General features: G+C 45.2%; 1 protein-coding gene across 1 annotated transcript in view; it reads left to right on the top strand.

Moving 5' to 3' along the window:
* Positions 1 to 13382: 13382 nt before the first annotated feature.
* LOC110529294 (transforming growth factor beta-3 proprotein-like) overlaps positions 13383 to 17388 on the top strand; it is a 36101-nt gene continuing 32095 nt past the window's right edge. Inside the window, exon 1 of the mRNA XM_036984604.1 lies at positions 13383 to 14230. Within this exon, the coding sequence (XP_036840499.1) occupies positions 13885 to 14230 (346 nt within the window). The 5' untranslated portion in view covers positions 13383 to 13884. The remainder of the gene's footprint in view (positions 14231 to 17388) is intronic.

Raw genomic sequence — 17388 nt, 5'->3', positions numbered from 1 at the left:
CAGTGCGTCTCTTCGGCCCAGGATATCCTGTGGCAGCTCTGCGCACTGTGTCTCCGGTACGTCTGCACAGCCCAGTGCGTCCTGTGCCGGTGCCCCGCATTTGCAGGGCGAAGATAACCACCCAGCCAGGACGGGTTGTGCAGGCTCTAAGCTCGAGACCTTCAGTGTGCCTCCACAGCCTGGTGAGTCCTGTGCCTTCTCCCAGAGCCAGTGATGATGCATGGCAAGAAGCCTCCAGTGATGATCCATGGCACGAAGCCTCCAACGACGGTCTCCAGTCCGGAGCCCACAACGAGGGTCCCCAGTCCAGAGCCCGCAACGAGGGTCCGCAGTCCGGGGCCCGCAGAGAGGGTCCCCAAACTAGAGGCACCACCAGAGCGGGGTGAGCCAGAGGTGGAGCGGGGTCTACGTCCCGCACCAGAGCCGCCACCGCAGATAGATGCCCACCCGGACCCTCCCCTATAGGTTCAGGTTTTGCGGCCGGAGTCTGCACCTTTGGCGGGGTACTGTCACGCCCTGACCTTAGAGACATTTTATTTATCTTCTTTTGACGGCCGTGACAAACACACAGGTTGTAATATGGCTTTATGTCCCTGGATTGGCTTCCCCAGTGATTTAACCCATGTACCACTACTGGCTGCCACTAATCATCAGATGGGGGGAAGGAGAGGAGGTACATGGCGCACGTGGGTAAGTGGGGTGCCCTAACTTGATTGGGTAACTGATTAATACAAATTAAAATAAAATAAATGCATAATAAATAAATGTGACTGGTCAATTGTGTGAGTCAGGAACTGGGCCCAAGTCCATAGGTGGCCCTAGATGCAAAAAAAATGTTAAAAAATATATAAAATAATAATAACTTATTTCTATCCAACCACAGGAGCCCGCTCTCAATATGTAAAATACACCAGAGAACATAAATTTTAACAACAGATGATCAATCAATACGATGATTAAACAAAACAAAGCCACGAGGCCTATGATTTCTTAATCCATTGTTCTGGCCCTGCTAATGGTAATACAGTGCCTTGCGAAAGTATTCGGCCCCCTTGAACTTTGCGACCTTTTGCCACATTTCAGGCTTCAAACATAAAGATATAAAACTGTTAAAACTGACATTTATTGGATATTTTAAACTTTTTTAACAAATCAAAAACTGAAAAATTGGGCATGCAAAATTATTCAGCCCCTTTACTTTCAGTGCAGCAAACTCTCTCCAGAAGTTCAGTGAGGATCTCTGAATGATCCAATGTTGACCTAAATGACTAATGATGATAAATACAATCCACCTGTGTGTAATCAAGTCTCCGTATGAATGCACCTGCACTGTGATAGTCTCAGAGGTCTTCCAACAAGACAATGATCCAAAACATAAAGCAAAATCTACAATGGAATGGTTCAAAAATAAACATATCCAGGTGTTAGAATGGCCAAGTCAAAGTCCAGACCTGAATCCAATCGAGAATCTGTGGAAAGAACTGAAAACGGCTGTTCACAAATGCTCTCCATCCAACCTCACTGAGCTCGAGCTGTTTTGCAAGGAGGAATGGGAAAAAATTTCAGTCTCTCGATGTGCAAAACTGATAGAGACATACCCCAAGCGACTTACAGCTGTAATCGCAGCAAAAGGTGGCGCTACAAAGTATTAACTTAAGGGGGCTTAATAATTTTGCACGCCCAATTTTTCAGTTTTTGATTTGTTAAAAAAGTTTGAAATATCCAATAAATGTCGTTCCACTTCATGATTGTGTCCCACTTGTTGTTGATTCTTCACAAAAAAATACAGTTTTATATCTTTATGTTTGAAGCCTGAAATGTGGCAAAAGGTTGCAAAGTTCAAGGGGGCCGAATGCTTTCGCAAGGCACTGTATATACATGTAAACAGGAGTAATAGTGACCAGTAGCAGGATAAAGAACAAACACCGTTGTAAGTACAACCTATGTTTACGTTTATAGTGAGACGTCTAGTGAAAGGCACAAAAATATACTTTCTAATGGAACCAAAACAGACTTTTCTGCAAATGTTAAATGTATTATTTATTATTTATTCAATTTATCGTTCCAATAATTCTCCGTTCTATTCCATCCATTTCCATGCCGTCTGTTGCAGACCGGAAGTGTTCAGGAGAGTGACTCGCCACTAGAACCTGAACCAGCGCAGCAGCGATGTCATCATTGGGAGACAGCCAGCAGAATGAATGATGTCATCATTGGGAGACAGCCAGCAGAATGAATGAAGTCATCTTTGGAAGACACTCAGAGTAAGAGGACACTTTGTCCACGTCCCAAATGACACCCTATTCCTTACAGAGTGCACTACTTTTGACCAGAGCCTTATGGGCCTTATAGGCCCTGGTTAAAAGTAGTGCACTATATAGGGAATAGGGTGCATTTGGGATAAAAGTAGGGCACTAGATATGGAATAGGGTGCATTTGGGATAAAAGTAGGGCACTAGATATGGAATAGGGTGCCATTTGGGATAAAAGTAGGGCACTACATACGGAATAGGGTGCCATTTTGGGTGCATTCTTTGATGATGATGTCTGGGAGCCCTCCAGACAGGTTGGCACGGTGTGGGATAACAGTGTGTGTGTGTGTGTGTGTGTGTGTGTGTGTGTGTGTGTGTTTTCCGGTACTCCTGGCCTGTGACAGTTACAAAGCACCCCTGGCATATGGTGACATGATGACATCACTGTAAAGCCCCTGCCAGAGGGCCTGCCTGCTCCACCGCAAGTACAATTATACAATACATTGCTTTCTTATAACCAGAGATTAAATGAAGCTGGCTCGCTGGCCCACTAGCCCTGGCTAGTAAATGAAGCTGGCTCGCTCTCCCGCTAACCCTGGCTAGTAAATGAAGCTGGCCCGCTGGCCCGCTAGCCCTGGCTAGTAAATGAAGCTGGCTCGCTCTCCCGCTAACCCTGGCTAGTAAATGAAGCTGGCCCGCTGGCCCGCTAGCCCTGGCTAGTAAATGAAGCTGGCTCACTCTCCCGCTAACCCTGGCTAGTAAATGAAGCTGGCCCGCTGGCCCGCTAGCCCTGGCTAGTAAATGAAGCTGGCTCGCTGGCCCGCTAGCCCTGGCTAGTAAATGAAGCTGGCTCGCTGGCCCGCTAGCCCTGGCTAGTAAATGAAGCTGGCTCACTAGCCCACTAGCCCTGGCTAGTAAATTAAGCTGGCTCGCTGGCCCGCTAGCCCTGGCTAGTAAATGAAGCTGGCTCGCTGGCCCGCTAGCCCTGGCTAATAAATGAAGCTGGCTCGCTGGCCCGCTAGCCCTGGCTAGTAAATGAAGCTGGCACGCTCTCCCGCTAGCCCTGGCTAGTAAATGAAGCTGGCTCGCTCTCCCGCTAACCCTGGCTAGTAAATGAAGCTGGCTCGCTGGCCCGCTAGCCCTGGCTAGTAAATGAAGCTGGCTCGCTGGCCCGCTAGCCCTGGCTAGTAAATGAAGCTGGCACGCTCTCCCGCTAGCCCTGGCTAGTAAATGAAGCTGGCTCGCTCTCCCGCTAACCCTGGCTAGTAAATGAAGCTGGCCCGCTGGCCCGCTAGCCCTGGCTAGTAAATGAATCTGGCTCGCTGGCCCGCTAGCCCTGGCTAGTAAATGAAGCTGGCTCACTGGCCTGCTAGCCCTATCTAGTAAATGAAGCTGGCTCACTGGCCTGCTAGCCCTAGCTAGTAAATGAAGCTGGGTCGCTGGCCCGCTAGCCCTGGCTAGTAAATGAAGCTGGCCCACTGGCCCGCTAGCCCTGGCTAGTAAATGAAGCTGGCTCGCTGGCCTGCTAGCCCTGGCTAGTAAATTATGCTGGCCCACTAGCCACCTAGCCCTGGCTAGTAAATTATGCTGGCCCACTAGCCACCTAGCCCTGGCTAGTAAATTATGCTGGCCCACTGGCCCACTGGCCTGCTAGCCCACTAGCCCTGGCTAGTAAATTAAGCAGGCCCACTGGCCAGCTAGCCCCGGGCCAGTAGAAAATGTGCCCAACTAGCCCGCTGGATAGTGAACATTTAGAATTTTCAAATATCATATGGCATAGATTTTGGACGGAGGTTTGTAACATTACTGAAGTTCTATCACTCACAATCCTTTACTAATCATTTTAGAGAGAATGCAGACAGACAGGCAGACAGACAGACAGACAGGCAGACAGACAGGCAGACAGACAGACAGACAGACAGACAGACGATAAGATAGTTGCTAGACCAGTCAGAGGTCGTCTACGTGTCCACTCTGTCTAGTATTCGACAGACCTGAGAAAGCCAGCGACGATGATGATGATGATGATGAGCTTAACACATGGACCTTTCAGCTGCTATCGTCTGTCTGGCCTGGATGCTGTCTTAGTGCTGATGCTCCTATCATCCAGACAGCAGTAGACGACCACAGAGCCAGACTCCCTCACAACAGAGGTGCTGAAGAATACTGTCCACTTAGCGCATTCTTTATCAAGTCAGCCAGTCTTTCTGTCTGTCAGTGGAGGTGGATGGACGCTGGTGGAATCTCATGTCTGAGTTGACGGTGTTACCATAAATAAGTCTTCTAGACTGTAACGTGTACAATTTCACAATGTCGTTTTGAGTGAGTAATCTTAGGCAAAGTTAATTCGTGCCATAAGACAGCTATTGTCCCTCATGCCAGGACAACACATTGTCTGTTGTGTTGCAGCACTCTAGGAGCTCAGAGGAGAAATTACAACATTATTATGACATGGTAGTTGTTGGGAGAGACCGCAGAGTTAAAATTGATCGGTAAACTTTTACGTTTCTTCTCAGGGATTTGCCCGATGACAGATCTATCGCCTGAGAGAGAGAGGTGGCATTCAGCGGAGAGGTCCTCACCACTTCACAGAGACATGCTTCTCAAGCCCAACAGAGGATCAAAGGTTGACATGTTTAGCCTTTCAAAGAGAAAATAGTTAGGAAACAGTTAGGCTTGTTGGTTAGTAGGTTGACTTGTTGGTTAGTATATTGGCCTGATGGGTAGTAGGTTGGCTTGTTGGTTGGTATGTTTTCTTGTTGGTTAGTAGGTTGGCTTGTAGGTTGGTAGGTTGGCTTGTTGGTTAGTATATTGTCCTGATGGGTAGTAGGTTGGCTTGTTGGTTGGTATGTTGGCTTGTTGGTTTGCAGATTGGCTTGTTGGTTAGTAGGTTGGCTTGTTGGTTTGCAGATTGGCTTGTTGGTTTGCAGATTGGCTTGTTGGTTTGCAGATTGGCTTGTTGGTTGGTATGGTGGCTTGTTGGCTAGTAGGTTGGCTTGTTGGTTGGTATGTTGGCTTGTTGGCTAGTAGGTTGGCCTGTTGGTTAGTAGGTTGGCTTGTTGGGTAGTAGGTTGGCTTGTTGGCTAGTAGGTTGGCTTGTTGGTTAGTAGGTTGGCTTGTTGGGTAGTAGGTTGGCTTGTCACTTAGTGGGTTGGCTTGTTGGTTAGTAGCTTGTCTTGTTAGCTAGTAGATTGGCTAGTTCGTTAGTATGTTGGCATCACTCTGATAGGACATACCTCTGATAGGACATGCCTCTGATAGGACATGCCTCTGATAGGACATCACTCTGATAGGACATACCTCTGATAGGACATAACTCTGATAGGACATAACTCTGATAGGACATACCTCTGATTGGACATACCTCTGATAGGACATGCCTCTGATAGGACATGTCTCTGATAGGACATCACTCTGATAGGACATCACTCTGATAGGACATAACTCTGATAGGACATAACTCTGATAGGACATGCCTCTGATAGGACATGACTCTGATAGGACATGCCTCTGATAGGACATGCCTCTGATAGGACATGCCTCTGATAGGACATGCCTCTGATTGGACATACCTCTGATTGGACATGCCTCTGATAGGACATAACTCTGATAGGACATGCCTCTGATAGGACATGCCTCTGATAGGACATGCCTCTGATAGGACATGCCTCTGATTGGACATACCTCTGATTGGACATGCCTCTGATAGGACATGCCTCTGATTGGACATACCTCTGTGACACTGTCACTGTCTTCACAAGCTCTTCTCAAGTCTGTGTGTGTGTGTGTGCGTGCGTGCGTGTGTGTGCGTGTGCATGCGTGCGTGTGCTTACTCAGCCCACCAAAATGTGCCACCAGGAGCGTGGGAACATCGTTGAGGGATGCCAGGGGCCGAGTTAAGGGAGAGCAGGCCATGTCCAGATGGGATGCCAGGGGCCGAATTAAGGGAGAGCAGGCCATGTCCAGATGGGATGCCAGGGGCCGAGTTAAGAGAGAGAGAGGCCATGTCCAGATGGGATGCCAGGGGCCGAGTTAAGGGAGAGAGAGACCATGTCCAGATGAGATGCCAGGGGCCGAGTTAAGGGAGAGCAGGCCATGTCCAGATGGGATGCCAGGGGCCGAGTTAAGGGAGAGCAGGCCATGTCCAGACTAATGCCTTAGATAAGGGAGAGCAGGCCATGTCCAGATGGGATGCCAGGGGCCGAGTTAAGGGAGAGCAGGCCATGTTCAGATGGGATGCCAGGGGCCGAGTTAAGGGAGAGAGAGACCATGTCCAGACTAATGCCTTAGATAAGGGAGAGCAGGCCATGTCCAGATGGGATGCCAGGGGCCGAGTTAAGGGAGAGCAGGCCATGTCCAGACTAATGCCTTAGATAAGGGAGAGCAGGCCATGTCCAGATGGGATGCCAGGAGCCGAGTTAAGGGAGAGAGAGACCATGTCCAGATGGGATGCCAGGGGCCGAGTTAAGGGAGAGAGAGACCATGTCCAGACTAATGCCTTAGATAAGGGAGAGAGAGACCATGTCTAGATGGGATGCCAGGAGCCGAGTTAAGGGAGAGCAGGCCATGTCCAGATGGGATGCCAGGAGCCGAGTTAAGGGAGAGCAGGCCATGTCCAGATGGGATGCCAGGAGCCGAGTTAAGGGAGAGCAGGCCATGTCCAGATGGGATGCCAGGGGCCGAGTTAAGGGAGAGCAGGCCATGTCCAGATGGGATGCCAGGAGCCGAGTTAAGGGAGAGCAGGCCATGTCCAGATGGGATGCCAGGAGCCGAGTTAAGGGAGAGCAGGCCATGTCCAGATGGGATGCCAGGGGCCGAGTTAAGGGAGAGCAGGCCATGTCCAGATGGGATGCCAGGGGCCGAGTTAAGGGAGAGCAGGCCATGTCCAGACTAATGCCTTAGATAAGGGAGAGAGAGACCATGTCCAGGTGGGATGCCAGGGGCCGAGTTAAGGGAGAGCAGGCCATGTCCAGATGGGATGCCAGGGGCTGAGTTAAGGGAGAGCAGGCCATGTCCAGATGGGATGCCAGGGGCCGAGTTAACCAGTCAGCGGTAGACGTCCATGTCTGAGGACGTGGGGTGAAGATGTGGAAACCGGTCACTAGGGGCAGCAGTGAGCATTGACGTTTCACATTTTGCCTGGGTGTTGTGGACGGGGATGGAGGATGGGGTGGAACCATCTGCCTCTGATTGGTTGCAAGTTTGAATACAATAATTGAAAGTTGTTTTAGATTCTATTTTAACAAGCCAATCTAAAACCTTAATTAGGCAAAACCTTCATTTACCCTTACCTTAACCATTCAGAGTAAATACTAACCTTAACCATTCAGAGTTAACGTCTAACCTTAACCATTCAGAGTAAATGCCTAAACTTTACCATTCAGAGTGAATGTCTAACCTTAACCATTCAGAGTAAATACCTAAACTTAACCATTCAGAGTAAATTCCTAACCTTAACCATTCAGAGTGAATGTCTAACCTTAACCATTCAGAGTAAATGTCTAACCTTAACCATTCAGAGTAAATGTCTAACCTTAACCATTCAGAGTAAAAGTCTAACCTCAACCATTCAGAGTAAATGCCTAACCTCAACCATTCAGAGTTAATGCCTAACCTTAACCATTCAGAGTAAATTCCTAACCTTAACCATACAGAGTAAATGCCTAAACCAGTCAGAGTAAATGCCTAACCTTAACCATTCAGAGTAAATGCCTAAACCATTCAGAGTAAATGCCTAACCTTAACCATTCAGAGTAAAAGTCTAACCTCAACCATTCAGAGTAAATGCCTAACCTCAACCATTCAGAGTTAATGCCTAACCTTAACCATTCAGAGTAAATTCCTAACCTTAACCATACAGAGTAAATGCCTAAACCAGTCAGAGTAAATGCCTAACCTTAACCATTCAGAGTAAATGCCTAAACCATTCAGAGTAAATGCCTAACCTTAACCATTCAGAGTTAATGCCTAACCTTAATCAGTCAGAGTAAATGTCTAACCTTAACCATTCAGAGTAAATGCTTAACCTTAACCATTCAGAGTTAATACCTAACCTTAACCATTCAGAGTAAATGTCTAACCTTAACCTTAAACAACTTTGACAAACATGTATAAATGTATAATTCTGCCGTGACACCGTGAGAGCTGGTGGGAGTTAACAACAAGCTCTGCAGGGGGGAAAAGAAAAGAGATCCCATCCCCTCTGATAAATATTTGGATTATCAAAACAATTTCCAGGACCATTTGGACCCTTTTGAGTGGAGATCACACAATTCGGCACGAAGCAAAGAGCCAAACCTACAAATGAACACATTCCAGGGATTGAGCGTTTGGAGCAACTACAAAAGGAAATGATTCGGGAAAACAATATATATGGAAGCCAAGGACTGTTCCCGTTACTAGACATGAGACCACGGAAGACCCAGAGGGACAATGACCACCATCAGACACAATGAGGGAATGATAATCAACTCTCAGACACAATGAGGGAATGATAATCAACTCTCAGACACAATGAGGGAATGATAATCAACTCTCAGACACAATGAGGGAATGATAATCAACTCTCAGACACAATGAGGGAATGATAATCAACTCTCAGACACAATGAGGGAATGATAATCAACTCTCAGACACAATGAGGGAATGATAATCAACTCTCAGACACAATGAGGGAATGATAATCAACTCTCAGACACAATGAGGGAATGATAATCAACTCTCAGACACAATGAGGGAATGATAATCAACTCTCAGACACAATGAGGGAATGATAATCAACTCTCAGACACAATGAGGGAATGATAATCAACTCTCAGACACAATGAGGGAATGATAATCAACTCTCGCATCACTCAAGCAAAGCCAATTTTGGCCACAATTTATTTAACCAGGCAAGTTAGTTAAGATCAAATCAAAGCAAAATGTGATGTCAACACGGTTTAGAGGACTACTGGGAAATTTAAGTCAGAAATGTTGTATAAAACACAGATAACATCTTTTAATGTTGAGAAATAAATGTGGTTTAGCTTTACTTTCCCAGATAACTGTGGTTCAGCTTCCCTTTCCCAGATAACTGTGTGTGTGTGTGTGTGTGAGTGTGAGTGTGAGTGTGAGTGTGAGTGAGTGTGAGTGTGAGTGAGAGAGAGAGAGGCGCCATTGTTTATTTCACTTTTGTATATAATCTACCTCACTTGCTTTGGCAATGTTAACACATGTTTCTCATGCCAATAAAGCCCATTGAATTGAGAGAGAGAGAGAGAGAGAGAGAGAGAGAGAGAGAGAGAGAGAGAGAGAGAGAGAGAGAGAGAGAGAGAGAGAGAGAGAGAGAGAGAGAGAGAGAGAGAGAGAGAGAGAGAGAGAGAGAGAGAGAGAGAGAGAGAGAGAGAGAGAGAGAGAGAGAGAGAGAGAGAGAGAGAGAGAGAGAGAGAGAGAGAGAGAGAGAGAGCAGTAGACGTTATGATCCAACTGAACGACACCTGGGAACCCTATCTTCATGCCCATACATACATCTTACCTTATTAGGACATTGCTGAATGGTTCATATCACTATGCATATCGGGGGGAAATGTTAAAGCTAGTGACATACCATTCCTGCCCCATGATTGGGTCTAGACAACAGTTCTATCTAACCTTTGACCCTAGAATGGGTATGAGAAATGCAAGTATATTTCAGTATACAGTATATTTTTAGGAATAAAGATGAAACATTGCTGCTCTGTAACTAAGCAGCTGCAAATAAAACGGTTTCTGGTCGGGTGGATCACGGGTTGGGGTAGCTGAGGGCACGGGAATCCTGACGGGACAGAGGAGGAAGCTGGACTTATTTGGGAACTCTCTCTAATGCAATAATAACGTTCCTTGAATTCCTCTTAAGGGGGAAATTTGGATACGTCTCAAATGACACCCTTTTCCCTTTGTAGTGCACTACTTTTGACGGGCTCTGGTCTATAGTAGTGCACTACATAGGGAATAGGGCTCTGGTCTATAGTAGTGCACTATATAGGGAATAGGGCTCTGGTCTAAAGTAGTGCACTATATAGGGAATAGGGCTCTGGTCTAAAGTAGTGCACTATATAGGGAATAGGGCTCTGGTCTAAAGTAGTGTACTATATAGGGAATAGGGCTCTGGTCTAAAGTAGTGCACTATATAGGGAATAGGGCTCTGGTCTAAAGTAGTGCACTACATAGGGAATAGGGCTCTGGTCTATAGTAGTGCACTATATAGGGAATAGGGCTCTGGTCTAAAGTAGTGCACTATATAGGGAATAGGGCTCTGGTCTAAAGTAGTGCACTACATAGGGAATAGGGCGCTGGTCTATAGTAGTACCACTATATAGGGAATAGGGCTCTGGTCTATAGTAGTGCACTATATAGGGAATAGGGCTCTGGTCTAAAGTAGTGCACTATATAGGGAATAGGGCTCTGGTCTAAAGTAGTGCACTATATAGGGAATAGGGCTCTGGTCTAAAGTAGTGCACTATATAGGGAATAGGGCCCTGGTCTAAAGTAGTGCACTATATAGGGAATAGGGCTCTGGTCTAAAGTAGTGCACTATATAGGGAATAGGGCTCTGGTCTAAAGTAGTGCACTATATAGGGAATAGGGCCCTGGTCTAAAGTAGTGCACTATATAGGGAATAGGGCTCTGGTCTAAAGTAGTGCACTACATAGGGAATAGGGCGCTGGTCTATAGTAGTACCACTATATAGGGAATAGGGCTCTGGTCTATAGTAGTGCACTATATAGGGAATAGGGCTCTGGTCTAAAGTAGTGCACTACATAGGGAATAGGGCTCTGATCTAAAGTAGTGCACTACATAGGGAATAGGGTGTCATTTTGGGATTCACACTTTGGCTTGGGTTCAGCTGTTTCGGGACCAAGTCCCTCCATCCTCCACGGCTCCAGATTCCAGAGAGGAACAGAGCGAGTGACTGGGTCTTGTATCATTTCATTACTCATCCTGTAGGGTTCACGTGGGTTATGCCAGCAAAACATACAAAAAAGAGAAGTAAAAAAATGAAGTAAATGCTATTAAAATGAAATACTATTTTGAGCAGGGAGAAGAAGGACAGGACAGGGAAAGGGGACGTTTCACGTTTTTTTTTTATGTGTAATAGTTTGAATTTCCCACTAGAGGGAGGGCTGTCTATTTCAGCAGGATAGTAGACCAGCAGGTGACGGTGCCCACATTCATTACCGAGTTCATTTAAAGATGATGGTTCTGCTATATTTTCATCTAACAATGAATAATACGATCAGATCGATAGAAATCTCTATTGCAAATCATGAGGAATGTCCATTTTAATTGATACCATTGGTCCTTGAAAAGGTGGTAACAAAGTAATTAGACTAAACATTTGCAATTTAAAAGGTAAAACAAATATACAATATGATGAACTTTTAGGATTACATTATGTTGATATGAGAGGCTAATAGGTAATATCTGAGATGTGAGTTCTAAATCAAAACAACTATAATTAAAAAAAAATAATAATAATTGAACGATGTAAGTGAGAAGAGGTATTGGTCTGAAGCTGAAAAATGCACCACCGCCTACTTCTCCCTCTCTCCCAAGCTCTACCGAGGTTTTACAGCATACAACTTTGACCTACTACAGTAGCTAGCTATATGTTGGTATTGTACGTCAAACGACGTGTGGTCAGGTTTCTTGGGATTCAAACCTTCTCAAACAGCCTAATTCATACTCATAGAGGTGCATTCACAATAAATGTGATTTGGATTCTTCACCCCGGAAAGACATTATCTCATTACACTACCCTTTTATGCAAATGTTTTATTAAATGAAAGCCAGCTTTGATTTTATACTTACAAGACAATCAGGCTAGTTTTGTCTTTTGTTTTATTTATTATTTATTATTATTTATTATTTGAATTTAAATTTTTTTTAAATCATAACAACATCCTTGGTTGGTCAGTAGGTTCCCAACATAACCACAGCTGGTGGTATTGAACACAGTAGCTCAGATTGAGCCTGTCTTTATTCCTGACTTCTGTAACTGTTATCTTACCTGTGTAATATTGAAATAAGCCCAAAACCACTTGTTTCAAACATGGTCCTGTTTTATCAATTGCTGTGCTGATCAATGGACGGTTCATTTCCTCTGTCAAAATAATATATAACTTAAAGTTGTTTGTACTTGAATGTATATATATATATATATATATATATATATATATATATATATATATATATATTTATATACAATACCAGTCAAAAGTTTGGACACACCGACTCATTCAAGGTTCATTTTTTATTTTTACTATTTTCTACATTGTAGAATAATAGTGAAGACATCAAAACTATGAAATAACACATATGGAATCATGTAGTAACCAAAAATGTGTTAAACAAATCAAAATATATGTTATATTTTAGATTCTTCTAGGTGGCCACGCTTGGCATTCTCTCAACCAGCTTCACCTGGAATGCTTTTCCAACGGTCTTGAAGGAGTTCCCACATATGCTGAGCACTTGTTGGCTGCTTTTCCTTCATTCTGCGGTCCAACTCATCCCAAACTATATCAATTGGGTTGAGGTCAGGTGACTGTGGAAGCCAGGTCATCTGATGTAGCCCTCCATCACTCTCCTTCTTGGTCAAATAGCCTTTATACAGCCTGGAGGTGTGTCATTGTCCTGTTGAAAGACAAATTATAGTCCCACTAAGCACAAACCAGATGGGATGGTGTATTGCTGCAGAATGCTGTGGTAGCCATGCTGGTTAAGTGTGCCTTGATTTCTAAATAAATCACTGACAGTGTCACCAGTAAAGCACCCCCACACCATCACACCTCCTCCCCCATGCTTCACCGTGAGAACCACACATGCAGAGATCATCTGTTCACCTACTCTCACAAAGACACGGTTGGTACCAAAAATATCATCTTTGGACTCATCAGATCAAAGGACAGAGATCCATGTCATTTTGTCTTAAATATGAAGGTAAGGAGATTTGAATTAATTTTAACACAGCTTCAACCAATGCCTACATATAGACGTCTATCATATAATAATCATTGGATAACCTGCGGTCCGTCCTCTATCAAGACGTCACAGCATTCGGTATAAAAAAAAAGTGAGCCCATGCTGAATGCTCATAGCTCCGCAAGGTGACTGCAGCAAGGCACAGTCGCGTCAGGATGCGTGCGGGTCAGAGCCAAGCACGAAGTTCTTAAAGACAAAAAAAAAAGGAAGGATGCAGAGCTTGTGGGGCGAGTTGGGCGACATAATTGAAATAAAATAGTTAAATACAAGAATGAGAAAGACAAACGATGATGGAGACCATTACTGCGCTGGGTAGATTTTAGGTTTGGCGCGCGCTGGGGAATTCATTCCTTTGGAAAGGCGATGTCTGATGGGCGAATATACACCTGGATTTCTCTGGAATACAAACCAACAGAAAGGGTTTTCCTCGGGAGAGGGCGTATGTGTATGAAGGAGACTAATACAAGTAAAGAGAAAAGTTAGTTAAGAGACTGCTATTAATTTGATTATGACAAGTTTTGAACATATTTTTACGCGTAGGAACCTTGGGAAATAGTCACATGTGAATCCGTCAGTAATCTGTTATTATTCGAAGTGCTTCCGAAACCAATCAGAGAGAAACAGAGACATGTATCTGGGTAAAACTCTTCTGTTTGTCCTACTCTTAAACTGCGCCACCACGAGCCTATCTTTCTCAACATGCGCTACCGTAGATATAGACCATGTGAAGCGGAAAAGGGTCGAGGCGATACGGGGACAGATACTGAGTAAGCTCCGGACGACCAGCCCGCCACACTCCCTGGGACCCAGTCAGGTCCCCTACCAGATCCAGGCCTTGTATAACAGTACCCGGGAGCTGCTTGAGGAGTTGGGGAGAGACCGGCAGCAAAGTTGCGGCCAAGACAACACGGAGACCGAATATTATGCCAAAGAGATATACAAGTTCAACATGGTCCAAGGGCCGCCTGACAACAGTAAGTCATGGTGTGTTTTCATACTCTTTTGGTTTATCTACTATATTGACTGGAAAATTGTTTTTTTGATGTCAGTTAATGCGCTCCGATATGCGCCAGATCAATGAATGTAAAGCGTGCCAAATGCGTAATTTTGGAAGCTGTGTAATTACAAGAGGGAGGGCTTTTCCCCCAATGCCAGAGTGAAATCCCCCCCCCCCCCCCAATGAAGGGTCGTTTGTGGGCTTTTGAGATGTGTGTAGATAGGCTAACAGAGTGAGTAAACGTCGTGGAATATTTCATAAAATAAATCTGTTGTTGACATGGCCATAGATATGCTCTCCTTAGATGCGTGAACTTCAATTAAGATAAGTTCTGTTATTGGCCTTATTCAGGAATGTAGCTCCCATTCATGTTGTCTTCCGCATTCCATGGACTTCAATGAGTGTGTGTGTGTGTGTGTGTGTTTATGTGTTTATGTGTGTGTGTGTGTCTGTGTGTGTGTGTGTGTGTGTGTGTGTGTGTGTGTGTGTGTGTGTGTGTGTGTGTGTGTGTGTCTGTGTGTGTGTGTGTGTGTGTGTGTTTCATCAATAAGATGTAGGAATAGTAGAAGATATCTCAGAGTTGTGGATGTTGAAATACAGGAATAGTATTTGGTCTCGCTCCTCCCACTACTCCTCTTACCACACCTCCTCATCTCTCCCCTCCCTCCTTTCCTCCGTGGACCCAGTCCCTCTCGCCAGATGTGTCTGTTTCCATCCCATCCAGGCCCAAATGAGAGGGACATCTGCCCAGGCGGATAGGAAAGGGAAGCCTTGCCGAGGGGGATAGGAAAAGCAAACATGGAGACAGGAACAGTTACCATGGAGACAGGAACAGTTACCATGGAGACAGTAACAGTTAACATGGAGACAGGAACAGTTAACATGGGGACAGGAACAGTTACCATGGAGTCAGGAACAGTTACCATGGAGACAGGAACAGTTAACATGGAGACAGGAACAGTTACCATGGAGACAGGAACAGTTACCATGGAGACAGGAACAGTTTACATGGAGACAGGAACAGTTACCATGGAGATAGGAACCGTTAATGTGCAGACATGAACAGTTACCGTGGAGACAGGAACAGTTAACGTGGAGACAGGAACAGTTTACATGGAGACAGGAACAGTTTACATGGAGACAGGAACAGTTACCATGGAGACAGGAACAGTTACCATGGAGACAGGAACAGTTACCATGGAGACAGGAACAGTTAACGTGGAGACAGGAACAGTTTACATGGAGACAGGAACAGTTTACATGGAGACAGGAACAGTTACCATGGAGACAGGAACCGTTAACGTTCAGACATGAACAGTTACTGTGGAGACAGGAACAGTTAACATGGAGACAGGAACAGTTAACATTGAGACAGGAACAGTTAACATTGAGACAGGAACAGTTACCATGGAGACAGGAACAGTTAACGTGGAGACATGAACAGTTACCGTGGAGACAGAAACAGTTAACATGGAGAAACAGTTACCATGGAGACAGAAATAGTTAACATGGAGGGACAGGAACAGTTACAGTGGAGACAGGAACAGTTTAAATGGAGACAGGAACAGTTACCATGGAGACAGGAACAGTTAACATGGAGACAGGAACCGTTAACATGGAGACAGGAACAGTTACCATGGAGACAGGAACAGTTACCATGGAGACAGGAACCGTTAACATGGAGACAGGAACAGTTACCATGGAGACAGGAACAGTTACCATGGAGACAGGAACCGTTAACATGTAGACAGGAACAGTTAACATGGAGAAAGAAACAGTTAACATGGAGACAGGGACAGTTAACGTGGAGACAGGAACAGTTAAAGTGGAGACAGGAACAGTTACCATGGAGACAGGAACATTTTACATGGAGACAGGGACAGTTAACGTGGAGACAGGAACAGTTAAAGTGGAGACAGGAACAGTTACCATGGAGACAGGAACATTTTACATGGAGACAGGGACAGTTAACGTGGAGACAGGAACAGTTAAAGTGGAGACAGGAACAGTTACCATGGAGACAGGAACATTTTACATGGAGACAGGGACAGTTAACGTGGAGACAGGAACAGTTAAAGTGGAGACAGGAACAGTTACCATGGAGACAGGAACAGTTAACACGGAGACAGGAACAGTTTACATGGAGACAGGAACAGTTACCATGGAGACAGGAACAGTTAACACGGAGACAGAAACAGTTTACATGGAGACAGGAACAGTTTACATGGAGACAGGAACAGTTACCATGGAGACAGGAACAGTTACCATGGAGACAGGAACAGTTAACACGGAGACAGAAACAGTTTACATGGAGACAGGAACAGTTTACATGGAGACAGGAACAGTTACCATGGAGACAGGAACCGTTAATGTGCAGACATGAACAGTTACCGTGGAGACAGGAACAGTTAACGTGGAGACAGGAACAGTTTACATGGAGACAGGGACAGTTAACGTGGAGACAGGAACAGTTACCATGGAGACAGGAACAGTTAACACGGAGACAGGAACAGTTTACATGGAGACAGGAACAGTTACCATGGAGACAGGAACAGTTAACACGGAGACAGAAACAGTTTACATGGAGACAGGAACAGTTTACATGGAGACAGGAACAGTTACCATGGAGACAGGAACAGTTACCATGGAGACAGGAACAGTTAACACGGAGACAGAAACAGTTTACATGGAGACAGGAACAGTTTACATGGAGACAGGAACAGTTACCATGGAGATAGGAACCGTTAATGTGCAGACATGAACAGTTACCGTGGAGACAGGAACAGTTAACGTGGAGACAGGAACAGTTTACATGGAGACAGGAACAGTTTACATGGAGACAGGAACAGTTACCATGGAGACAGGAACAGTTACCATGGAGACAGGAACAGTTACCATGGAGACAGGAACAGTTAACGTGGAGACAGGAACAGTTTACATGGAGACAGGAACAGTTAACGTGGAGACAGGAACAGTTTACATGGAGACAGAAACAGTTTACATGGAGATAGGAACAGTTACCATGGAGACAGGAACCGTTAACGTGCAGACATGAACAGTTACCGTGGAGACAGGAACAGTTAACATGGAGACATGAGCAGTTACCATGGAGACAGGAACAGTTAACGTGGAGAC

This window comes from Oncorhynchus mykiss, chromosome 8 (genome assembly GCF_013265735.2).
Source record: "Oncorhynchus mykiss isolate Arlee chromosome 8, USDA_OmykA_1.1, whole genome shotgun sequence".
Taxonomy (NCBI): domain Eukaryota; kingdom Metazoa; phylum Chordata; class Actinopteri; order Salmoniformes; family Salmonidae; genus Oncorhynchus; species Oncorhynchus mykiss.
Note: the sequence above shows the minus strand (reverse complement) of the source record. Positions and strands in the feature narration are given on the sequence as shown.